This window comes from Pleuronectes platessa, chromosome 10, assembly GCF_947347685.1.
Source record: "Pleuronectes platessa chromosome 10, fPlePla1.1, whole genome shotgun sequence".
Lineage (NCBI taxonomy): Eukaryota > Metazoa > Chordata > Actinopteri > Pleuronectiformes > Pleuronectidae > Pleuronectes > Pleuronectes platessa.
The window spans coordinates 21,479,207-21,505,754 of NC_070635.1; the positions used below are offsets into that span (position 1 = coordinate 21,479,207).

At 40.5% G+C, this 26,548-nt stretch overlaps 1 protein-coding gene across 1 annotated transcript; it reads right to left on the reverse strand.

The window, feature by feature from the left end:
* Window positions 1-26,317, reverse strand: hace1 (HECT domain and ankyrin repeat containing E3 ubiquitin protein ligase 1). Its single transcript, XM_053432708.1, has 24 exons — window positions 26,014-26,317; window positions 23,592-23,646; window positions 23,381-23,470; window positions 21,828-21,932; window positions 20,553-20,628; window positions 20,287-20,418; window positions 19,445-19,527; window positions 19,140-19,236; window positions 18,924-19,025; window positions 18,734-18,840; window positions 18,100-18,250; window positions 16,734-17,038; window positions 14,496-14,564; window positions 14,299-14,386; window positions 13,077-13,188; window positions 11,431-11,528; window positions 11,247-11,334; window positions 10,983-11,132; window positions 10,403-10,599; window positions 8,274-8,405; window positions 5,167-5,265; window positions 3,798-3,868; window positions 3,599-3,712; window positions 1-2,239 (listed from the first exon to the last, which is right to left on the reverse strand). The coding sequence occupies exons 1-24, from the start codon at window positions 26,102-26,104 to the stop codon at window positions 2,137-2,139; spliced, it is 2,715 nt and encodes a 904-aa protein (XP_053288683.1). The 5' UTR covers window positions 26,105-26,317; the 3' UTR covers window positions 1-2,136.
* Window positions 26,318-26,548: the final 231 nt, after the last annotated feature.

Sequence of the window (26,548 nt, forward strand, 5' to 3'; positions counted from 1 at the left end):
TTCTCAAAACAAGGTTTATTGGATAAAATCTCAAAGCACAAAAAACTTATTCTGACAAACAACATAATTTGATACTGAAGATATTTACAGAAGTTCGTATAAATGTATATCAGTATACAAAGGCTTTTAGATGATTCATTCAACACAATACCGTTGGATAATGGGATTGTACGTTTTAAATCAATATACTCCCTTTACAAATGGAAAGAAGGAAAACTAAGCTACCTGATACATTCATGACGTTGTCCCCATTCCTTTTAGAAATACAGCACATTTTCAGCATCTTTGTTTCGGCAGAATACAAAAAAATAACGCATTTAAAATGATTCCAGCTTTGTCTTTTTGGCAATGCAGGCCAAACATGTTCAGATATGTTGTATCATTCCTCATTTAAGAGTCTACTCGACTGGGACAGATACAAACAAACAAATAAACCATCACTAAAGAAAACTGCTGTTCATGAAGCGCAAAGAGGTGCAGGTTCAAACACATGACACATACCTTTTATACTTAGGGAATGTTCACACAGAACACCTTGATCATACAGTATCTTCAAAGGCCTCACCTCAATGTAGTGTATATTCGGGTTATCTTCTGCATACTTATTTTTCTGAGAAATTGCAAATATTTATCCTTAGTTTTAATTTGAATAGGTAACTTTTTAATTACCCAAAAGGAATAAATATTACACTTACTATTATATTATCCTGCAGTGTTAGCGCCCCCTCCATTGGTATTTTCAAATGGACATCTATTTTGGAATGTTGGCTGTATTTTGATTTGATCCAATATCTGTGTGTCTGACTGTGTTGTGATTGGTGCAGTATCCGTGTTGTTCTGCATTGTAATCGTCGAATATCAGTGTGTATCTGTATTTTTTATTGGTGTAGTATCTGTGTGTATCTGCAAAGGACCTTAGCCAGGTTATTACTAATACTATGGTATTTGCAACATAATTCATTGTTGTGTTAACTTTTATTTTCTGTAAATGTAAGATTCCTGACCCCTGTTAATGCTTTATTTGGATAATCATTATTTGAGCTTGAATACTGCATTTTACAAACACTTTATGGCCAAAAGTATTTGGACACCACAGCTCACATACAGTACTTGGGTGTACATTTAAACTAGGTGTATTTCATCTAGTAAGGGCCCCTTATTTTTTATTGAGGAAACATATTAATACCACACATCATAATAATAGTAGTCTTCCCTTTTAGGTAAACCATTTGTTTGTGGCTCTTTGTTGCTGCACACAGCCAGTTTTCCCAGTTTGTTGTGGAAGAAAATGACCATCCTGCACAGAGCCCTGACGTCTACTACCCCCAATACCTTGGAGGGGAACAGGAATACCGGCTGCCAGCATGGCTTTATCACACGACATCAGTGTTGGGCTGCCCTGATGCTCTTGTAACTGAATGGTAGAAAATCCCTGCAGCCAAGGATGTGAAAGCAGAAGAGTGGAGGCTGGTAAAGCAGCACACCACGTATGTTCCCATTGGCAGCTGAGAAGCTTGGATCGTTTATTTAAACCAAATGAAAGGACGTTTAAAACAGGGAAATGGAGACTTAAAAATAAATAAAAATCTTAAAAACTAAACTAACTAAAATGATATTATACCAGGTTGCTGGTATGTGGGCCTGGGGAAGGCCCTTTAAATAAATCTGCACTGATATGAATATGATAGTTTGATTGACAGCGTATTTAAAGCTGATCAATTCTATCCTGTATCCATATGGAAATCATCTTAAACTCAGTCAATATTTGACATTCAGTAAGCCTGCATTAATATGCTTTAGCCTGTGTTTTAAGTAGAGTTCATTTCATAAATGCTGTTTTTCATAAATGCTTTCAAATAGTGAAATTTGAAGACATCAAATCATTATTTGCATAAATTACCTGAAACCAGCTTCAATAAAAACAGAAAAAAGAGTTAAGGCACAGGTATGAGTGGAGCTCCAGAACCTGTGGCCTCTATTCAGTCTGTTGTGCCTGTCCAGCAGCTCAATATGAATCTGGATTTCCTTTTTTTGTTGTTGTCAAAAGCAGTACCTGATAGCTAAATGAACGTGTGTGGAGGTGGGATTGTTGCTTGGGTCTGCAGCCTCTCATGGTAGCAGGAACTGATGTGGTGTTTACGCCATGGTGTAGCCATAGCTCCCACAATGCAGAGCTACGAGCAGCCGGTCTCTCAGAACCTCCTTACTCGGGTATTCTGGTAGTTTCAGCATGTTGATACTGCAGAGGGGGGAGAAAAAGTGAGTCGGGGGAGTGCTGGGGGAAAGGTACGAATGGTCAACACTGTGCAACACTGTGGTCATGATGGCTCATATGAATTATCTGATGCACATGCCACCATGCAGAAATCTCTCCCCGCTTTCTGAGTGTGCCTATCAGTGTACGTGAATGACACTACCCAGTGGCTCTGAAGAGACATACTGCCCTCTAGTGGTATCTCCGGCTGTGGAGGCTCGCACTGTCTCTCTATGTCTGTTTAGTCATTTTTTAATCTTTAACAGGGTGGAGGGGAGAACGCAAGGGATGGTTAGAACACTTACTTGCTTCGAGGGAAGAATAAAGCTCACAGTTCTGCTGAGCGTCGTTCCCAGCACAGTAAAAGTGTGGCACTGAGCCACGGCTGTAAGACCATCTAAGCTCAGTGTAACTGCCGTTTTAGACTAGAGGCTTGTCCAAAGAAACACATCAGTGCTCATTATATATTTTTATACTGTGGGGGTTGTTCAAATTTAGAGTCTACTGCCACTGCAAATAACTTTGGATTTAGAAAGGTTCAAAATGTGAGAATAAAGGGTCGTGTAGTGGTCTATTTTGATAGGATATTTGAACAACACAATCTTCCTATAATTTCCCTGAAATAAACTGATATGTGTGAGGAATTCATAGGACATTTGAGGAAATGTCAAATGTCATTCCATAACAGCAAACATACCAAAGTGTGATCTTGTAAAGGCTACTGCCACCGTATTGACGCGAGAAACACTGGAGAACATTTGCCGTTCACACAGAAACAAGAATATTGCTGCATGCGTCGCTGACCACCTGCCACTGTGGTTTGAGTGTTGGAATGCACTTAGCGCTGACCATCAGGACAGACGTTACTACCACATCAGAACAGGGTCTAAATTGCCCAAAGGTGTGACTGTGAGTGTGGATGGTTGCAAGTCTCTGTATGCTGGCCCTGAGATATGATTGCGTCATGTCAGCAGTGGCCCCACCTATCACTCAATGTCATACCAATAAATAATATGGTTCTTTCCAGAAAACTGGCAAGGAAATTATAAGATGGAAAAGACGCACACAGGAAAATATACAGTATGTGTTAAAAAAGGAACTAAAACACTGAATGTCTCTCTGGGGAACTGATGTGTGACTGAGAGCAGAGCAGCTGAGCTAGTCTGCTACCATACGTGATATGTGGGCAGGAAAGGCCAAAAAACTAAAAAGCCAGCTGAACCAAGACAAATCAGTGAACACACTCATGAGACCACGACAAGTGAAGGATCGCAGGGTGAATAGAACATGTCTGAAAAGAACTAAGTCATTACAAGGAGACTGACAGAGAAATAGAGCGATTACCAGGTACTAGCGGTAGGTAGAAGGTTGGAGGTGAATGCCACTGCAGAAATGGTGAACTTTTGTAAACCGCTGCCGCCCATCAGGTAAGCAAAACCGCCATGAGGAACCCTGGAACTGAGAAATAAGGTCACATCATTACAATTAACATTCACACACATTTTTTAAATCAAGAACTATAGAAACCATGCAACAGACAAACCTTCCAGTGACAAACTGAAGCATAAGAACTCGTTCCTCCTGGGTCAGGCTCTTCACCACCTCCCAGAACCACTGAGAAAACAAAATGCAGACAGGGTTGGCTGATGGCTAAACAGAGACAGACGCAGTCCGACATCCCAGAGGGAGAAAGGTTGTTGTGTTTCTCCACAAGGAAGTGACATGAATACAATTCTGCCTAGTCTGTGCTCGAGTAAAATGGATCCTGACACTATATCGGGGAGTATTGGGAAACAGTTTCACCTTAATCTTCTTTAACATCATCTTCATAATTTTTCCATGGAAAAGTTGTGAATTAGTTGGATCTATATTATCGGAGGTCATGAGTCCATTAAACATTATGTGTGTGTGTGTGTGTGTGTGTGTGTGTGTAAAGCTGACTGTAAATGAGTCGCGTGCCATCTTTAAACATGCCACTATTTCAATCAACAAGCCAGGATTAACAGAAACCTAGATATATTTAATAAACTGGATGGATTAAATGCATCATGCTCAGGCACAGGAGAGAAGGTTGCTGACGTTACTTTACGTAAGACAGAGTTTGGCTTAGACACCTTGTTGATTAAAGTTAACTTGTTAAAACAATCGGATTTGTGTCTGTCTGAGTCTCTTGGTATGAGGTCAGCATTTTGTGTCCAAGTCCCAGGTTTTGAATGATTGATGGGTCTGGTTCATGTACAACTTTTCCAGGTATATTTAGGTTGGGAAACTCCTGAAAAACTTGATTGTTAACATTTGATGATTGGGAACAGAAACTGCCCTCTTCACTCGTTGTTTTTAACTGTTTTGATTCGGAAAAGATGCTCAAGTCTTCAGTGCTGAGCTGAACTTACATATTTATTGAGTTCAACCTCCAGGTGAGTCAGAACATTAAAAAACAAATCATGAAGCAGAATAATAAACTTGCCTTAAATCCAATTCAATTTTGTATCCAGATTCTGGAACATTTCACTCATACTTTTAAAAATGAAGCAACGTTTGATGAGAAACGGCTGCGAGTGTCAGAGTCAAGTGGTAAAGATCCAATGTGTGGGCTCATCTGGCTCTAAAACTGTATATATGCAGACATAAAGCCTAAGGGAGGAGAAGCCAGGAAACCCTTAAGTTTTCTATCAGCCGCCTGGAAAATAATATGTAGTGAAAGTTGGAAATAGTTTAAAGTTTGATGACACATTGCACCATGTAGGGCATAAATAATCTGCAGCTTTCCTTAAATATTTCTTAACAAATCCAGAAATGCAATAAGGCAACAGCCAGGAAAACCTAACTGGTAAACATCAACGTGAGTAAACACTATTGTCTGGTGTTAAAGGATTCAGTCCATGTGGCAGGTGGAAGAAGCAAGAGCCCACCTGGATGACGGGCTCCTGGGGGTCGTAGCCACTGGTATACTCAGTGTTCTTGTACCAATCCTGCACATCGATCTCCGGCATCCCTGACAGCAGGAGCTCCTGTACGCACACGTATGCACCCAAACACAGACAAAGACACACACACATACACAGCTTGAAGTTAAAAACTATAAATGAAGACATTGCCAAGTAGAAAAGGTGAAAACTAGTAAAGAGAGGCAAAACGAAAACTGTCTGCATCTGATTTAATGAATACAGTGCAGTGAGATTGTTAAGCTGGTTATTTAAGGATGGCTCTTTGCCTGCACTGATCGTTAGGGACACACAGACCTCCGTTTATCCCTTGCAATACTGATTCAGAATATCTACCATAACTGAGCACTGATCCTCTCCCAGTGCTCTCTTTTTCTCACACTTTAAACCTCTGCATGTAGAAACCATCCAAATCATTTTTACAAATAATGTGTCAAAACCTGAGGTCAGGAATGCTATGCAAACTAAAGTTGGCTGTCAGCTGTGACTAAAACTGTAACTGACAGCAGAAATGCTGAATTGACTAAGAAACAGTATTTATTTTGGATCCTCCAACCACCCAGCCACCCACCCATGTTTTGCATGAGGATAACAAAGTTTCCAGTTGATGCTTCCTTCCTGCAGAGTTTTCTCTTGTGTATTTGTTTTCATGAACCTAAAACGTTTGTACAATGTAGTTTTTCATCAAACAGGAGGAAATTGTGTATTTGTTGACAACTATTAGAAGCAGCGGATTAGTTCACATTTGGTGCTCAGGAGAGAATCTGGGGGCAGCCGGACGACGTATGCGAGTTAAAATTAACCTCAGTGTGTGTTTTCATTGTAATGTGTGGCTCATTGATATGTATATTAGTTGTATCAGGACAATAAATCTATATTGCCCAGAGGAATGAGACATATGAGGCTTTGGATACACATGCAGCACTTGTTAGAAAATACATTAATTGTTGTTTTGGCTCTGCCAAGTTCAAGCAAAGGGTATAGTGGAGTAACATAAATAAGACTTTGTGTCCTCATCCAAGACACAAAGTGAGTACAATAATTTCTCTTTACTGCAGATTCTGCAGGTTCTCAATCATGTCATAATTTTGTTCAAAGTGTAATTCACACACACATACACTGGGGTTATCTTTGCCAATGGAGTATGATGCACTATGAACAGTTGTGGAGTGAACTGAAATAAATCCAGCCTGAAGCCAAACAAAGAAAATCAGGCCAAGATGCAACTACAGGTAATGTCCTGTATGACTGTGGTTGAAGCTCTCAGGGCGACAAGGTGCCAGCGAGACTGAAATAAGATTGAACAAACTGAAAAAGAAAAGCAAACACTGCTGTGGGACATAAACATGTTTAAAACACAAAACTGAAGCCCTTGAAAACAACAGTACAGCTCAGTTGGAGGATGCTCAGACTGCTTGGAGGAATAAAAGAGGGAAAGAGTGACATCTGTATTGAATTGAATGACATATAGTGGCCCTCACCTGTGGCTGCACAGAATGCACTAATTTGCTGCTGACCTGTTATAATGTTGTGGCTAATCAGTGTGAATTAAAGATTTAACAACCTCCAGAACTAAAATTATCTACCTGTGGTTATTTGCCTCCTCCAACCAGTGCAGTTTCCATGTACACATTTCAACATAATTTATTTCCAGATTCATATAAGGTCACTGTGACCTTTGACCACTGAAATGTATCACTTCATCTTTGAGTCCGAGAGAGAACTGATGACATTCCCTCAAGCAGCCTTGAGGCGTCACTCTTAAGAGGCCTTTTTTTGAGGCCACTGTGACCTTGATCTTTGACCACCAAAATTGAATCAGTTAATCCAAGTTAACATGTGTGCCAAGTTTGATAGAATTCCCTTGGGATGATCCTGGGATATTACATTCACGAGGCAGAACGTGTGTTTGAAAGGTCACAGTGACTTTGACCACCAAATAAGGTCATCCATCGGTCAAAGAGAATTGTGCCAGATGTAATTTCCCTACGGGGCAGTCCTGATATATCACAACAAAATCGAATCACTTCCTCTTTGAGTCCAAGTGAACATTTGTACCAAATTTGAAGACGTTCCCTTGAGCTGATCTTAAGATTTCATGTTCAAGCAAAGCATCAACATTCTGTGTGGCCACCCTGACCGAGACCTTTGACTATTAAAATGAAGGTCAAGTGAATGTTCGTGCCAAATGGGAAATTTCCACAAGGCGTTCTGGAGATATCACATTCGCAAGGCAAAAGACTGTGCTCCCAAGGTCACAGTGATCTTGACCTTTAAGCACCAAAATAAAATATGTTCATCCTTGAGTCCAAGTGAATATTTGTACCAAAATTGAAAAAGGCTTCTTGAGATATCACGTTCCCGAGAATGGGACGGATGGACAACATAAAAAGACTAAACTCAAAATCTCTTCTACACTTTATGAGCCCAAAAATCACTTGGTGTTAACGTGCCTACAATGTGGGAAAGCTTAATAGAATAGTGGTTATGGGACGGAAACCCCACCATGAGATTAGCTTATTTCAGTAGAGCTTGTCACTGTCGATATAAAGCTTCTTGAATGTGGCCAGAAGTGGATTCGATCCAATTCTTTTGTCAATGAAATTAAACGTCAATGACAAAATAGAATATTACCATCCTTACCATTTAAACTGTTTAAATGGATAACGCTGACAGAGTGTGAGAGTGTGTGTGAGCGTGAAACGGCTACAGTGCTGTTAAAACACAAAACAGGGCCTATCAGTCACCAGTTGCCCTCTAATGACAGCATGACCGAGGAATGTCCAACAAATCCAGGGCGGGATAATCATCATGCTACACTATTGATCCTCGCAGGAGTGAGGACATGAAATCCGCCGACACACACAGAAAAAAAAACAGAACCCCTTTAATGGAGTTAGACAAGAGGGAGGAGCTTCAAGGTGACCCCCCCCCCCCCCTAATCAATCCCTGCATCAGAGCCGAAGCAGGGTGGCAGGCTCAGGGGGACGAGAATACCAACTGTAAAAGACGACAAAAGAGAACAGAGAGGAAAAAGTATAAAAAGACAGGAAGGTCAGAGGAGGACGACTCACCAATTCGTATTCGTCGAAAAGCTGGACGAGTGAGGCGAGGATGAAAGTGTGGAATCCTTGTAGGAAGGCGTTTATCTGAGGCTGGATGGCTCGTGTCATCCTCAGCTCCGTTACCAGCTGCACGTACTCTTCCTGAGAGAGGACACACACACACACACACACACACACACACACACACACACACACACACACACACACACACACACACACACACACACACACACACACACACACACACACACACACACACACACACACACACACACACACACACACACACGTTCAAAGTCCACAGATACTAATGGACAAGAGAAACAGACACAATTCATACATAGTTATGCGTCTTGCTATTCTCTGCTTTATGAGACAGTGCCATCTGCAGGGACCCTGCAGCACTGCAATCTCTAATTAGGACTCCTCCAGGCCAAAAACCTATAGGAGAGGGTTCAATCGATCACACAAGACCAACTATGGACAGAGGGGAATGGTCATTAACGCCACCGTCAGCCACACTGCTGCAGCATGAACCCACAGAAATATTCAAAACTTTTAAGTCAATAACTACAAGTTATTGTCTAGTATTTTCATCAAAATCTAAGACATTTCTGGGATTATATTTAACAAAAAACAATCAAGCAAAAAGTGCTGGGATATATACTCTGTTGGATGATTTGAGATAAGGACAGATATTTTGCCTTAAATCATTATTACAATATAATAACAATAGTAATAGTAATAATAGTCAAATAATTATTTAACATTTTTTATGATGAAGTAATTAAAGCAGGCAACAAAAAAGCAAATCCGATTAAATAAAACAATGTAATAAGTAATTCCCTGAAAAGCAGATCTGAAAACGAGAGTTTTTAAACATGAATCTCTGATATCCTCAGGCAAGTCATTCTAAAATCCATGAGCTGCCCCTTTGTATCTGAGTCTCCATTTGGAACAACAGGAAGATCTCAGGGGACTGTCGGCGACATGAGTCAACCATTAGTCAGAAATGTAACTTGAGGCATGACCTCTCTGGGCTTTACAAGCAAGCAGTGGAATTTTGTACTGGAATTAAGAACTAAACCTTGAGGTACCATGTAGTCCTGGGGACAGAAATATCCACATAAAGACTCCTTTCCTTTAAGTAGGACCTGAACCATTGAATCAAGGGCTACGCTAAGAGAAAACGGACTGATAGCAAAATCAGCTGACAGTAGTAAGTCGATTATGACCTTAAAAAATTCAACTTTTACTTGTTTCTCAAATGTTAATTCTGGCCTTTACTTGAGTAATTTGTTATGAGAATTGAAGGCTATTTTTACTCACTGCATATATGCAATGGAGACAGGCTAAACATTTCTGAAAATCACATTTATTATTGATGTTGTGAGGAATTATGAAAGATAAACTTAAGCATTTGAGACAGCGAACGCAGCAAGTATGTAAATGATGGTCTGGGAGGAGCATAATGTGGCAGGAAGAGGGAAGGTCAGCAGGAGAGGTTTGCTTGACTTCAACAACTTATTTATATCGTGGCTTTATGAAGGCAGATGACTATTTAGAGTTCTAGAAGGTTGTATAAACCCCGCCTCAGATTCAGCCAAATGTAACAAAACTCATCAATCAGCAGAACCACGTTCCTGAACATACAACAGTAAAAGCAACCAAAGAGAATTTCAAGGTACAGAGGAAGAAGATCCTTGACAAGCCAAATCCATCACCCGATCAACCAAGCACAGAACCTGAAGGACCAAAAATGTGCAAGACACTTCATCAGCAGCACATTGAACTGACGCTTTTATATTTTGTGCTTATGACTGATTGAGGCAGTTTCTCCTTGAACAGCACAATCATCAGAAAGCTTATATAAAGTATAATATAATAGTTTGATATAATATCAATGTAAACATTCAGATAATGTGTCATTTCACATACAAACTAAGATATGGAAGTCAAGCCTGGGCATAGTATAAGGTCTTTATGCATGACTTTAAAAGAGTTTGTCTCCTTTTTAAATATTATTCATTTGAAAATTGATTCAAATCTTTGTACAGAAAGTATTATAATAGGGTCACCACTGCCCCCTGAGCCTGGTCCCTCACCAAACAAACACAGTTCTGCATTGTGTGACTGACCTTGTTGTCCTGGGTGACCAGGATGCTTGTCCCTCCAGGTTTGAGCGGCATTTCCTCCATCGCCCCGAACACGTCTGTCTCCACAGAGAAGGTGAGCTCCAGACCCAGATCACTGATGTCGTTGTCCAGGATCCACTGCAGGTTCTTAGCATACTCTGGATCAATGGATGATACATCCTGGTAGCTCACTGGGATACCTGGAAACAGACACACACATGTTAACTATAGTGTGGGAAGTCATGATCACTGTGTACAGGAAGATATATTATTCTTAACCTTGAAAAGATCAGATACATAACAAAGCAGTTAGGGAACAGTTTATTTTTAAACTGGCAAACTTTGTTTTGCCTGTGTGTGTGTGTGTGTGTGTCTGTGATTGTGTGTGTTTGTGTTTGTGAGAGTTTTAAACACAGGGCCTTAAAACAATCACCTGAATACATTTAGTCCAGAAAAACAATTTGTGTTTTTGAGGTAGGTTTTTAGGTAAATGTATTTGAAAAACTATCTGCAAACTATTTCCATTTGATAACTAGAGCCATAAAACCATGATAACACATTTTGAACTTTCTGTCTCTCTTACCCAGTATGTGTTTGTAGAAGGAGCGGGTAAAGTAGATGTTCACCAGCTGTCGATGGTACATAGCCAAACCCAGGATATGACCTGCAAACCGGAAGTAGTTCAGATGGTCTGGGTTCACCGAGGAGTTGCTGTTGGGCTGAAAAGTGGTTCCTGCAAAGTGTACACAAACACACACAACACACAGACACACACCCCTTCAATCCACATGCTAAAGGTCTGCTTTTCACAGTGAATGTTGTCGAGTAACAGGAAAACGTCAGTTACCATCAGCTGACTGAGTGAACAGAGCATAGTCTGGGTTGATGATCTCATTGGACAGGATGTCGAACCACTCCCGAACCACACCCTGACCCTGGAACACACACAAGACCACTCCACTTAGGAATACATGAGACAGGGAGGTGGATCACTGTTGGTCCATCTCAAGCGGCACAGGTTAGAAACCCACCATGCCCTCCTCGCCGTGGAAGCGAACAGCAATGCCCTGTTTGAGTTTCTCGTTGGTGGACTTGGCAACCATCTCACAGCTGCTCCTGAATATGGAGTCTGTTGGTGAGACAGAAGAGCAGAATTTGAATGTTGTGTAACATAACTTGAAAGAGAAACAGATGAGGAGGCGGATGTAAAATACAGTGGTTTGGTTCGATGCTGCATCCTGTACTTTCTGTGACAAACTCAGTTTATTGTCCTGTTATTTATTAACAAAAATGCAAACCTTTCAACCCGACAACTGTATTCATGTTGTGTAACATTAGACTTCACTCTTAATGACAGAGTCCATCTTTCTTATGTGGGATTCAAATCGCTGAACCCCCACGTATGATTTTCACAGGAAGTGGTGCGTGCATGTAATGATGTCCTGGATGTGATGCAGAGGCATGTATTTCAATGATGCAGCAGACAAAAGTTGATGCTTACATGATTGATGAGTGTTGATTGCCTTCAGTTTTGGTGATGTAATTTGAACAAAAACACAAGATACCTGATGAAACAGTTAGATTTTGAGTCCTATTTGATTCCAAATGTTTACACAAAGCTATGGAGGAAACTGCCATGAATATCGATTGTTATTTATTTATTTTATTTCACTTGACCCTACAGGCGCCTGTAGATCTACCTAACGATTTAGACAGTGTAGGTTCCTGTGCACCAGTCAATAACTGGCAGGATTTAAAGTCACAGGGAGGAAGATAAATATTCATGAATGCTAAATTAGTAAATGCAGGATGACTCATCAAACAGTAAGAGAAATGACAATAATTTTGACTTAATAATACTATGATAGTGGCACTTTGACAGATGTGACGAATTAAAGGAGATAAATGAACAATTAACACAGAGACACATAATTAAACCTGACTCCTATGAAAACCCTTAAATTACCCCCAGTAACCACTGGCATCACCAAACCAACCAGGAATGAACTGTTAAAACGTAAAGGCCTTCAGTTGTTAATAATGACATTAGAACATTATTAAAGGTCCAGTGTGTAGAATCAGTGATATCTAGTGGTAAAGTTGCATGTTGCAGTTAAATACCCCTCACCTCACCCTCCCTCTCCAAACATGAAAGAGAACCTGTGTTTGGCTACATTTGTCATAAAAACTCAAAAGTTTGTCTGGGCTACTGTAAATATGTTCATATAAAGCATTTAAATATAAAGGGATAAAAGATCCTTTTCACCTAAATCCTTTTCACCTAAATCTTACACAATGGACCTTTTGAAGGATGTTCATTTATTTATATTAAACACTGCTTTGTTGTAGTGGGGCTACCAACAGAGATGTGTATATGTACCCAAGATGTATCTGCAAAAAACCACATAAATGCAGCTGAAACAAAACTCAACCTGCATAACGCAGATTGCGAAACCAATTAATGAAACTTTCAGTGAGGAGCTGTTTGACATTAACTTGGTCCTAAAGTGAGACTTAATGTTCCCACTATTCCAACAACTAGCAAATATCCTTCAGAAACTATTTTGAGTCTCATTCTTGCTAATAAGCCAGGCAACATTACGCTGGAAAGTGCATTATATTTCCTCCCCTGACAAATGAGCAGCGGAGGGTCCGTGGTGGTAGGAACAGTTTGTACCTCTGTGGATGAGGAGGATGTCGTTCTCGTTGACGGGACGATGAACCATGTCTGAGTCTGGCTGGCCGGCCAGCAGATGCTCGTAGAACCACTCACAGCGATCCTTGAAGGGCTGAGAGGGAAAACAAGACTTCACATCAAAGGGCACAGCACTTTTCTTAAACTAATTACCACTTTAGTGCGCTTTCAATGCTCAGACTGTGGATTTTTCAGCCTCCACTCAGAAAGCTTTCGGTTCTGAAATACAAAGCTGAAGCTAAAGTCTATTTGCATAATACTGTATATGCCTTTGTTCTCTAAGCACTGGAGGAAGAGTGAAAGATGAGAGAGAAAGGCTTTTCCCCCTGGGGCTTTCGGTGCACACTGAGAGAAGAATCAGAAGATGAAATCAAATTCGCCAGGTTAAAGTCTGCAATTAAAACAAGAGCCTGCTCCCAGGCAAGACACAATCCATGGGTAACGAGGCTCGAACGCTGCATTTCAAATATGAATGCTGCAGAGCGAGTGAACAGCACACAACTCAGAGCAGCACTTAAAATTTATGAAGCCGTATAAATGGAACTTAAGACAAGTGTTATCGCCGTGGTTGTAACACAGTTAAATGATCCTGAAGTAAAGACACAGGACTTTCAAAGTCACTTTCTATAAAGTCCCCGAAGACACAAACACACAGACAAAGAAGGACCTACTTGTCAAAGTTGAAAAATACAGAAAAATGGAGTGAGTACTTTTGGATCCACAGCATAGTTTACATAGCACAGAGGTATGGTGATGACAAAAATGTTTATGTACTTGACTCAGCTTGAAAAGAACTACATTTACTCAGCAAACACGAGTTTGATTTACAATGTCAGAACAAAACACAGATTAAATCTCAGATTTCAATGGTTTGCACGATTTAGAAGAGGTTTGAAGTTCCCATCCCTAGATAGAAAGCACTAAAACCTTTTTTTATATTCCAAAACATTTGAGGCACCACTCAATGTGATCTGTTGATTTGTTTAAAGCTGGAGCGCGTTACCAACACAAGTCAGCTCGGAGAGTTTGGATATCGAACGGTCTGCTATTGGACAAACTGCGGAGTGTGAATCGAGCTAAGATAACTTCAAAACCTCAACGCAGAAGGGTCAATGAGGTTAAAAAAAAACAAGTAGCTGAAGAACCATCGATTAACATCTGTATTCACGAGTTTACCACACGCAATTTATGCATCATGTCTTACCTGCCCCTTAATTATATGCATGAAGCGTGACATTATCTCTGGACACTCCAGGAGGAAGTGGAAGTGGTTAAAGATGATCTTTGGATTCCTGTGCAGAGAGAGGAGGAGGAGAGAGAGCAAAGAGACAAACATGCAAATAAATTGAGAGGAAAGAAGGTGCTTGATCAATATCCATTCTCTGGGTCACACTGACTCACCTGGTGACAAAACACTTGAGCACGTTGTCATGCTTGCAGACAAATTCAATGAAGCGAGGGGACGTCATTCTGGAAAAGGAAAGAGAGGGAGGTGAAGCGTGAGGAGGAGTGAGAATAAAATAGAAAAGAAACATGTCGCAGCAACGGTTTGACAGTAGGATCCCTCGATTATATCTAAAAAGTAAAATCTCTAAACTGAAAAGGATCTTGGACCATAAGAGAAGACGGCACTCATCCAGAATGCCAATAGAGAGCAGGGTAAAAAGAGCAAGCACAACAAAAAAACAGGAAAGAGAGAGAGCTCATTTTAGCAGACGAGTCAATAACAGGCCTCTACTGGCAGTTAATTAAGCATCTTTAATGATCTAATTGCTTATAATTATGAAGGGAAATAAATGTACGGAGCAAACAGGAGGTAGATGAGGCATGGCTGGTCACAGTGGGAGCTTTCTGAAGTTCTTACAGTGATATAGCGATACCTTTGATTAGACTGACACAAACTTCTGCAGAAAAGTTTCAGGGGAGGCTACTGATTGGTCCCAAATTTATTCTGCAGCACGACAGTGAGCCCAAACACAAAGAACTATCTTTAGAGACAAGTGGAACAAGGAGTCCTGGAGTTTGGCCCCCACAGGGGATATGATCTCAACATCAGGAAGTCAGTCATATGAAAAGATGGAAGACATTGAGACACAGAGGGACAATGGAAAGGTCTTCAACATACAGAGAACAGCCTGCCTGTGCACATGTGTACTGAGTATAATGACTGATGTTTTAGTCAATCTGATATGAATGTGATAAATTACAAGATTGACGTAACATGGGTCACACTGCTCTGCAGGTCTATGGGAAGGTTGTATGCCTATGCCAACTAGTGCAGTTTCAGTTTTTTCTGGACCCATAGTTCACCCTGATGTTTGACCACTGAAATTGAATCCCTTCATCCTTGACTCACACTGAATATTTATACCAAATTTGAAGACATTCCCCCTAATTCCTTTTTGAGATATCGTGTTCACAAGAATGAACTGGATGGACGGAAAACCCCAAAACAAAATGCCATTTGCCAATGGAGGCGGCAGCACGGTGGCATAATAATCAGTTTGATAGTAGTATTAATACTTGTTTGCCATATGAATGCAGATCACCTATGGCAGGAGCTCCCAAACCTTTCAGGCCCAGTCCCCCAAAAAGGTTTAGAGATATGTGAACCCCCACTATCTCCAAAGGTGGTAGAAACAAACACAAGATATTGATTTTTTTACGCTGTAAAAAGTAAAAAAAGTGCTGCAACTGTTGCTTTCACTTGTCTGACATTATCACCTCAGGGGTAAAGGGAACAAAGAAAATCTGAAGGCTGCATTTGGCTTTTATTTGCATTGTTTTAATTTAAAATTTAATTATATATTGTTTTCATATTTGTTTATGATTATGGCTAAAGTATGCAGTTTCTAAGATTTTATTTAATACCTATGTTTTTTGCCTGTTTAAATTGTTTTTTGGTTGTTGAGCATTAAAGGTGTGGCACCTTGTTAAGACCTATAAGGCAAGTTGGGATTTGTGACAGCGGCCCAACCCCTAGTTTGGGAACCACTGATCTATAGAGGTGTTGTCACTCCTCCCAATGACACACTAAACTCAGCACAGCACAGATTAAGTGTGTGACAACCCCCAGCAGCTTCCTACTGAGGAATAACATGAGTTTCATTTCATTGCAGCCACAGCGATTCAGTTTTGATCTATGAGCGCTGCCGAAACGCCTCCTACACAACTGCCGGGATGTTTCTAAACACATCTGGAGTGACAGTGACACAGGGCTGAAGCTGGTGCTGCTGCTGCTGCCAGCAAATGTGTTAGATTCAGAGCCTATGGAACATAGAAATACTATACGAACAACAGAAAGTGAACATGGCACTGATATAACATCGGATATAGAGCACTAGTTCAGTCGGGGTAGAGGCAGTAGTACTTGTGTTTTAAAGAAGCAGTAGTCGCAGTAATAGTTGTGAGTATAGCTGTGGTCGTATGTCAGAAGTAATAGTAGTAGAGATAGTGGTAAATAAGAAGGAGTGACAGCAGTAGCATATTGGTAATAGTGGCTATTGAGATTAGCAGTAGTGAAAAATTATGAAAAACTGATTTTCTTGTACTGTATAGTTGGAGAAGAGGTTCCAGCAGTAAGTGCCTCTCTGTATATTGAGACATCTGAAGGCTGACACATGAAAGCTGAGCACACACCCTTGTGGCATCTGACAGGAGCAGCACATGTAGAAGGCCTGGATCACAGCACTGAGCCGATTGGCTGTCATGGAGATGACGTCCTCCCCGTCAGCGTAGACCTCTGTTTCCATGACGATCTGAGGGTCCAGCGAGGAAGGAAGCTTTGGTGCAGCGCCAGAGTGGTCAACCTCCCGCTGTTTGAGAAGCAGAGAGGCTATCTCGCTCCCGGAGGAGGAGGAGGATGGGTTCTTCCTGTTCCTGTCCAGCTCTGTGGAGATGAGCACTAGCCACTCATCCAGGGAGTGCCACAGCAGCTCCAATGGCTATAGAGAGGCACACACACACACACACACACACACACACACACACACACACACACACACACACACACACACACACACACACACACACACACACACACACACACACACACACACACACACACACACACACACACACACACACACACACACACACACACACAGAGAGAGAGAGACAGACAGACAGGAGGTAAGAGGTGCACAGGCCCAGAGTGATCCATGTAGGTGTTAAAGCAGAGGAGTGACTCTGGACTTTAAGGCTTAATTCAAGGCTTTGGCACCATTTCCACATCACGTGGAGTTGAATTAGGATTAGTTTCAAAGAAGTACAAAGCTCCAGTGAGCCATGAAAGTTCTGACTTCTCGAAAAGATGATTGTAAGGAACAATATCCGGATTGTTAAATATTTCATCCAAAATAAAAAAATGTTTTATTATTTCTTTATTTAACTATAAAAACTACCTATAAACACTTTTTATTTATTTACATATGTATATTTTATATACAGCATATTTATTATGAGTATTAGAATATCTGTGAACAATTTTGCCTCCACATCAATAGCAAGGAGATATACAGAAGTTTAGATTGTAGGATTTATAACAGTTGAAAATAAAAATAAAAAGTATAATCCACACATTCTGTTGTTTACTGGGACTACTTTCTGTGACCCTAACCCTAACCCTCATTGAGCATGAGTCCTGTGTGAGCTGTTTCGGGGTTTCACATCGAGCAAGACGATGTGACAGAGAGTTTGTGGTGTCTCATTAAAACGTCCCTTCCTGCCTCTGCTCCCCCACTTGCTGAATAAAGCAGAGGATTTGTTGTTCCTGCTGCGCTGTGCATGTGTAAAAAGCAAACTGCGGGTAAAGTCCGTACCCAATAATCCAGACTTTACCTGCAAAATCCATGTCTAAAAACGGCTATACTGTCAAGAAAACTCTGAGAGTTCACCCCTTATGTTTTTGGAACATTGTGCTATTTTCCCCATTTCCAATTTCCTTTATTTAGGAAGGAAAACAAATTTTCCAGGTGTGCATAGATAAATGTGACCCCCAACTCACCTTAAAGACCTGGCTGCGAGGTGTCTTGTTGCCGTTGTAGCACATGTCGTTGCCGTTGTTGGGGGACGAAGGCCCGAGGCAGAACACGTGGCAGAATATACGAACGATTCTCAGCAGGCTCTTCATCTGAGGTTCGAAACTACTGGACAGGCTGAGGAGGGACAGAGTGGGAAAGGAGGGACTGTCAAGAATTTCTAAGCATTGCTCAACATTGAGTTTGTAAGAACTACATCAAACTAAACCTACTGACACAGAAACAACAGATGCATTTGTGGGAGGCACACTGTATTTCTTTTTGTGACTATAGTTGGTGAAGGAGATAAATACTGATATCTCTGTCATGATACAGGAGGAGGAGGCTGTTCAATTAACTATAATCTATCCTGGTTTCAATTGTATATATATTATGATGAAAAAAGGAGATAGAAACCACAAATTCAGTGTGTTTTATTCTAAACTTAGATCTTTTGGTAGGCTATGCGAGCCACATTTACACACACCTGTACCTGTGTATTGAGATATGGGCAATGGTAAATACATTTTTCATGATGTGTACTTTACTTAAGTACATTTATCTTTGGGTTCTTTCCCCTTTTATTTATATCTTCTTCAATATTGACTGTATTGATTCTACCTGAGAAGTTTGTGTCCATTGGTGGTCCCCACTTCAGCGAGACTAGTCAAGATCCTCTGGTAGTGACTATCACTCTGCTGAGAGACATGCTCCAGAACCTGCCTGAGCTAATCAAACACAAACACACACTCAATACACATGTATAAAAGGGCTTATCAATGAATATAGTAACAAACTAGTTGCACTGTACCATGCTCTCTTTAATCTCATCATTCTGTGTCATCTGGATAAGGGTCTGGAAGAGTCGGCTGTGATGTTGGATGAGGATCTCACAGGTCTCCCCATATCCACCCTGATGAACACACAGGAGTAACAGGAACCACAGGAGCTTAGCGTGAACAGAACAAAACAACACAAAGAGGGAAAGAAGAAAAGTACAGGAAAGGTTAAGGGGACAAACGCTCACCTGCACACAGAGATCCAGAGGAGTGATTCCATTCTTGTCAGCCAGGTATTTGGCACTTCGAGAGAGCAGGATCAGTGCTGTGTCTCTTTGGCCATGGCTACAGAAGAAAGGCACGTTTCAATACAAGCAGTACAACATGACAAAAGGTAAATGTGAGTATTTGAGAATATCACACGCCTCAATACTTCAGCATTATTTTAACCAGTGAATTAACAAGAATAAATGGGAAGAGAAGAAGAGGTGAGCTGTGTCCACAAAATGACACAATGGCACTACTGTGACATTACTGGTGACATCACTGATACCTGCAGGCAAAGTAAAGAGGCGTGGCTCCAGAGACGTTTGGCCTGTTGATGTCAGCTCCGCTGTCCAGAAGGCACAACACCGTCTGTCCAGACACAACACACACTCACTCTCACTTACTATAATACTGTCGTGTTTCACTGACATTCTGAATAACAAGAAGATAAACAATCCACAACTTGAAACGATAATATTTACAATATTGTTAAGATTTACTACTGTGAGCGAAATAAGGCCGAGCTCTGACAGCGACAACATGCACTCGCTAAGAAACTGGGTGCACCCTCTGCTGTGGCTAGCTAACGACAGGCTGCATCATTTTGTCTGTATTTATTTGGTGCAGCTGCAGTAACTTAACAAGGATGTGCTCGCTTGGCATTGTCGATGAGTTATTCCTGAATACAAAATATGTCACATGTGAGAGCAGTATCACGTTCAAATCCTGTGTTAAATGCACTGTCTTGGTCAGTTTTACCATCTTAGGTTCTGTAGCGATCTAGTCACAAACACAGCTACATTCATGGTCAAGTTTAATTTTGTCAACAGCCAGAAATAACCAGCTACAGCGAAGTACATGGTCATAGAGCGGCTGAGGATAATGTCAAGGCTCATGGGGAAATATGTATAAAAGGAAATCCAACACAAACAAGCTGACCATTATGTTCACGTTCACTAAAACTAAACATTTGCTGCCTTCAAACTGTTTACTGCCCATAAACTTTATGCTGCAGTCCTGAAACTCTAACAAATAGTCCCTGACACAAAAACTATTGCCAGGCTTTGAGTCCTATTGACTAATTATCAGGGCTAAATTTATACAAACATATAATGTGTATTTCCTCACTGTTTTGTGTCCATTCTGACAGGCTACATGTAGTGCTGTCTGTCCCATGGCATCCTCTACATCCACATTGGTCACATGCTGGACCAGATCATGGAGGAGCTCCGTCCGCCCGTTCACTGCCAGCCAGTGGATCTGCAGCAGGAGTTCATTAACCACCAGTCACAAAGATAAAACATCACAGTTGTTTCATAAGCAACAATGAACACAGGGGTTTTAAGATATTCAGCACAACATGAGCCACAGCCAGAGGATTATTGTCCACTCACAGCAGTTAGTCCCTCATTGTTGCAGATGTTGACATCAGCATTAAATTCCAATAGTTTGCCCATGCACTTCTTCTGTCTGAGGGAACAGTGGAGGAAAAGTGATTAGTGAAAGTGTCATCACACACTAGTGCTGCCCACGAACAGTCCATGAGTCAATGCATCAGTCATGAAGACCCCGAATCGACTCACATTTTGTCAGTCGACTCACTGAACTTCTATAATTGTTATTTTTCACAGAGCAATATAGGGCAGCAGCAGGGCAGGCTGTGATCTTTACAGAGCCACAAAAATAAATGTGATGGAAACAGAGAAGCATGATGGGAACTAATGCCAGCGCAGCACCAGACAAATTGACGCAGGGCTGCACCATTTGTTCACTGTCATGGCCATAAGGACTTTTGAACCATACACTGGTACAGCTTCCTCTACTGCCGTCCACTGTGCACAAAGAACACAAGCAAGAAAAATGCGACAGTAGCAGCAACATCTTAGGCCACAGTAGCTCTCAAACGAGCCAATCCGCTGCTGCGGGGGAGTGTGTAAGACAACAGAGGCCTTGAGCAAAGTGACAGTAGAATTAAGCAGTAAAAATACAATAAAAAAAAAAAAAAATCACATATTGTCTTGTAGATGGATACAATTTTATGTTTAGTCTGAAAATGTTTCTATTAGTCTAACCTAGTAATAGCTGCTATACTCTATACTAAAGTGTCTGTGATACAGGAGAGAGGAGAAACAGTCTTAGACCATAAGGAGCTGGACAGTTGCACATTCAATCTCAAATAAAATGATGGATACTAGTTAATTGAATAAGGTTTACATCAATATTGAAAGAACTGTGTGTGAGATGTAGACATTTAAACACATAATGACAAAATTATTTGAGAAAAATTTACAAATTTAATGTGATACTTTAATGTAGCGTCCATTACTTTACTTCAGGCCTGATGAATGAAATTTGCAACTATCTAGGTGCTTATGGTCTGAACTTTATCGCTGGAACAATCACTATGTGACCTTTTTTAAGACAAAAACATTTTTTGACTCAGTGGCAGCACTGCTTAACAATATTTTGAAATAATAGTGGTTGAAAAATACTTCATCATACAAATTTCCCAAAAGATTTATGGGAAAGATAATGATTCAATGTATTTGATCACCACCAAAAGGCACAGTACGCATTGATCTGTAGCAATGAACAAACTCAAACATGAATCCAAACTGAGCAGCACAGCAACATGTAAACAGATATGAAAAGCAGAATAAGGCTCATACCCATTCCTAGCAGCGAGATGCAGAGGGGTACAGCCGGAGATGTCCTGGTAGTTTGGGTTGGCTCCTCTCTTTAGCAGCAGAATCAGACATTCCACTGAACCACAGCTGGACAGAGAGAACACACAACAACTTAGTCTGCCTACAGACACAAACACCCAGTCTGCTCAATGTGCGACAGATCAGTGTCGTCATAATACAATAAACAGCATTTTCATTTGCACTATCATTGAGCGTCAGATAAATGACAGAAAACAACAACTGAGACATGTCTCTCCAGAGATCTAAATTATAAATATCAACTTTCTCACAATTTTGATAAACTTGACTCTTCAGTTAAGTTATTCTGACGACCATGGAAGTGTGGACGATATGAATCACTGAATGAGCAGGTGTTTTTTTGTTCGTTTTTTATACAAAAATTGATTTATGAAGAAACAATTCTACAATACAATACAAATTCTTTTGAAAATACAGTTATGTGTGAGACATGTTGTCATTAAGGATGCTCAAAACAATATTTTCGGTACCAACAGTTACTGGATTCATAAGGCTGATACGAATATTAATCTCTGGTAATTAAATAAATACACGATGAAAAACCTATTCAGTACATAACTATTTTTAGTAGGGAGGACGTTTCAGTGATGAATGAAAACCATCAAAGGGGCAATGCATGTGTGCTGTACACCTCAATCAAGCAATGTTAACTTCTATATCGCTATAATGATGTCATGATGACATCAGAATGAAACAGCAGGGGTCTGTCATTATCCAAGCAAATTATCATAATTTTGTATTTATTTATATAAGCTTAGTTTTTAAGAAGATGACAAAATATCTTGGAAAAGGTGTTTTTCAGACGTTATTTTTGTGTAACTTAATCTTGACCCTTAATCAGCTCCAAATTGCTATCTAGGCATGGACATATAACAATATCAAAAACTATTGCAATATATTATTGTCATCAATATAATAAAGGTCCAGTTTATATTTTAATACATTGTCCATGCATCATGTAAGCACACGTAGGATATATAACACTTAACTGATCTCCTAAGATTTGTCAAATGTTTGCTTCTCATTATGAAGAGTTTATAACCACAACTTATACTCAGGAGCAAAAATCGGTCTTTAAACTTAACGGAAAAAATAATTGGACATTTAACTGTCGATTTCAATTTATATGAAGATGTATATCTTCATATAATTTTTGTCCTTAATGTCTAGTTTAATTATCTGGAGATACCCTGTCAAGTAATATTCCCATTAACTCAAAAATGTCTCTGGTGGACAAACTCTGCAACTGGTACAACACTAAATGTATTCAAATTTATTTTGGCTTATCTGTTCTATAATTTCTACCTATACATCAATACTGTTATTTCTGCAATAAGCTAGTATAAGCAAGTCTAGCTCTAAAATGAGGCTCCCCATGTCCTCACATACTTATAGAGACAAAGATACACCTCACTCCGACATACTTAATATACAGAAGTCCCAGAATTGAGTAGTGAGCTCAGTTGTGATTAAAAACCTAGTAAACAATATCTTACTTGGCAGCGATGTGCAACAGACTTCTCTTTACACGTCCAAAGGCGTAGTTCACATCAAACTTGGAGTTGAGCAGCAGCTCTGACACTGACCTGTTGGAGATGAGGATGGAGCAAGTCAATGACAACAACACTAATTCACTGTAGCTCAGCAGTGGTATCAGACCAAGCCTGTTACTACTGGTAAATCCTGTGAATGTGCCACAGTGCTTACCTGTGCTGGTCAGCCATGACCATTGGCATAAGAGTGTACACAGCAGTTTCATTGTCTGTGGAGGGGAAATAAAACCATCAGTCAAATTTAACAGACCCCATGTTTTACTTCAGCGCATGATAGGACCTAGAGTGTTGGGTCAGTCGACAACAATTAAATTATTATTATTAATTATAGCTTAAACGATTGATTATTAGATTGAGTGGTATCAGTTTTTAAATGAGACTTTTGTCAGTCATCTGTCAGTTGCAGCCTATCAAAACAGAAAATTCCCTTTTTTGGGTTTAGGTGTTTCTAAATTTGAATATTTTCAAGTTGTGAACTCTGCACAGTCTGATGTGGAGGAGTTGAACTGGAGCTTTATGTCCTGTAGTTCCTGCTAGCTGCCACTAGATGTAGTCAAAGATACAGTGTAAAAACACAGTACTGACTCACACATTTGCTACACATTCAGACGGCGATCTTACAACACCTTTGGCAAACACTACAAATTAGATGTTATTTGTTACTGAAGGTGGGGGTGGTCCATGGGAGAGCCTTGTGTACCATGGCTCTGTTGTTAGATACATTTTTAATAGAGATATATGGGTTGAAGGAGGAGGTCTGACCTTTGAGCTCCTTCTCCTCACTGCTCCAGCTGTTAGAGGTAAAAGGCTACAGTTTAGTTTCGAGACCAACCAATGTATCTGTTTTTAGAGTATATATTTGCTGATATGTGCTGATAAGAATGCTTTTATTTCGAAGAACACACATGTTTCTTGCTTGAAAGATGTATGTTAATTTATATACTATTTCCAAGTTCTATATATTTAGTTGTATTTCGTATTTATGGTTATTTATAAAAAAGTTTAAGGTAAAAATATTCATTCTCAATCAATGTTTTTTATCATTAGGAATAATACATATAAGACGATATCCGAATAAGTTTTCTCCCCAATATCAGTTTCAGCCACCAAAAATTCAAATTCACACATGAACAATCATAACAAACTTGTATTCATGTCCATTTATGCTGCATGATTTCCAAACTACTCTTACAAATAAACATGGGTAAGTGGATGTTTATATAAATCTTTCACACATTCCAGTGGCTCATTTGCTCCTACTAAGTCATTATAACATGAAACAGAAAGTCATGCTGAAAGCTTTTCATGTTGCAGACTAAAGAAACGTGTTCTCAAAGATCTACAGGACGTTGTGTAGGAAATCATTTTATAGATTTTTATGATAAAACCCTAATTCCTGTTGTCAGGTGTGACTGAAAAAAACTTAAACTGCTGTATTTGTGAGTGAAAACGGACACAAACAACGCATAGTGCAACACATTAAACACACACTACTGTGCAGCTGACAAAGTGCCTGTGACATATAGTTACAATCACTGTGATCATCGCCCAGTCTGACATTTGTGTAACAGCTCATCACTGTGATCTCACTGTAAAGTCTCAACTTGACATTACTGTGAAACCTCATTGTGAAATCACAGTCACATCACACTATGGCAGTGATTTTACAGACAGTGAATTGTAATTGACAGTGATGTCACCATGAGGTATCACAATGAGGTATCACAGTGATGTCTCAGGGATGTAACTGGGATGTCAGAGTGAGGTCTTAAAGTGATGTCACAGCGAGTTGTCACAATGATGTCACAGTAATGTCAAATTGAGGCTGCACAGTGATTTCACCTCATCATAAAACCTCAATGTGATATCACTACAAAATCACCATGAAACTTCATTTTGACACCTCATCCTTGTGACATCATTGGTACCTCAATTTCACACCATGATTAAACCTCATAGTGACATCACTATGATGTGTTACCGCACCTCACTGTGATGCCTCACTGTGACTATGACGCCTCGCTGTGATGCCTTACTGTGACATCATTGTGACATCACTGACACCTCACCGTGAATGTAACGCCTCACTGTCTCTGTGACATAACTGTATCATCACCATGAAGCCTCACCGTGACTGTAACGGTGATTGAGGCCTCACTGTGACATCACCATGAAGCCTCACCGTGACTCTAACGGTGATTGAGGCCTCACTGTGACATCACCATGAAGCCTCACTGTGACATCACTAACACCTCACCATAAATGTAGCGCCTCACTGTCTCTGTGACATCACTGTATCATCACCATGAAGCCTCACTGTAACTCTGACATCACTGACACCTCACCGTGACAGTAACGGTGATTGAGGCACAGTGATGCCTCACTGTGACATCAACATGAAGCCTCACTGTGACATCACTTACACCTCACCGTGAATATAACGCCTCACAACGGAGCCTCCATGTAACTCTAACATCACTGACACCTCACCGTGACTGTGACGCCTCACTATGACGCCTTACTGTGACTGTGACATTACTCTGACATCCCCATGAAGCCACATTCAGTGTTGCTACCTTCCGGGAGTTCCACTGTCCTGGCCCGGCGGAGGGACCGAGTCAGCCGGCTGAGCTGTACGTTGAGCTGCTCCATCGCCCGTTCCATCATATGTGAACGTCCACCGGGAAGAACCTGTGGAACAGCGCCTCACCGTCGGGCTCAGTCGGTCCTAACGTGTCGCTGTCGCTCCTGGGCCTCGCCCATGGGCGCTGGCAGAAGAGGAACAGTGTCTCCGACGGACGGTAATTTACTCGACACTCATTTTTGTCCTAGTACCTCACTGCTCTCTGCTCGTTCACCTACAGCGACTGGCCAAGCCTCTGTTACTTCCTGTTGTGATGACGTAAAGACGCTTTGCAGCGTGGGAGACGTAGTTTCACTGGTTATTGCCTTAAAAGGTAACAGCAGTGGTTTTATTTGCCGACTGAGGTGGAATCGCATCTCGTTTAATTTAAAAAAACAGAAACAATTGTTCAGTACAACACAAATCAGAAGTCAGACATATAATATAATGTAAAATAATATAATGTTTACTCATGTGTAGTAATCTCA

What these genes read in the sequence shown, in the direction of transcription:
- hace1 (XM_053432708.1), bottom strand. Translation starts at nt 26,104, where the DNA reads ATGATGGAACGGGCGATGGAGCAGCTCAACGTACAGCTCAGCCGGCTG. An exon ending in CTCAAGTGTTTTGTCACCAG is followed by an intron (nt 14,387 to 14,495) that starts GTGAGTCAGTGT and finishes CTCTCTGCACAG; the next exon opens with GAATCCAAAGATCATCTTTA. An exon ending in CCCAGGAGCCCGTCATCCAG is followed by an intron (nt 3,869 to 5,166) that starts GTGGGCTCTTGC and finishes TTGTTTTCTCAG; the next exon opens with TGGTTCTGGGAGGTGGTGAA.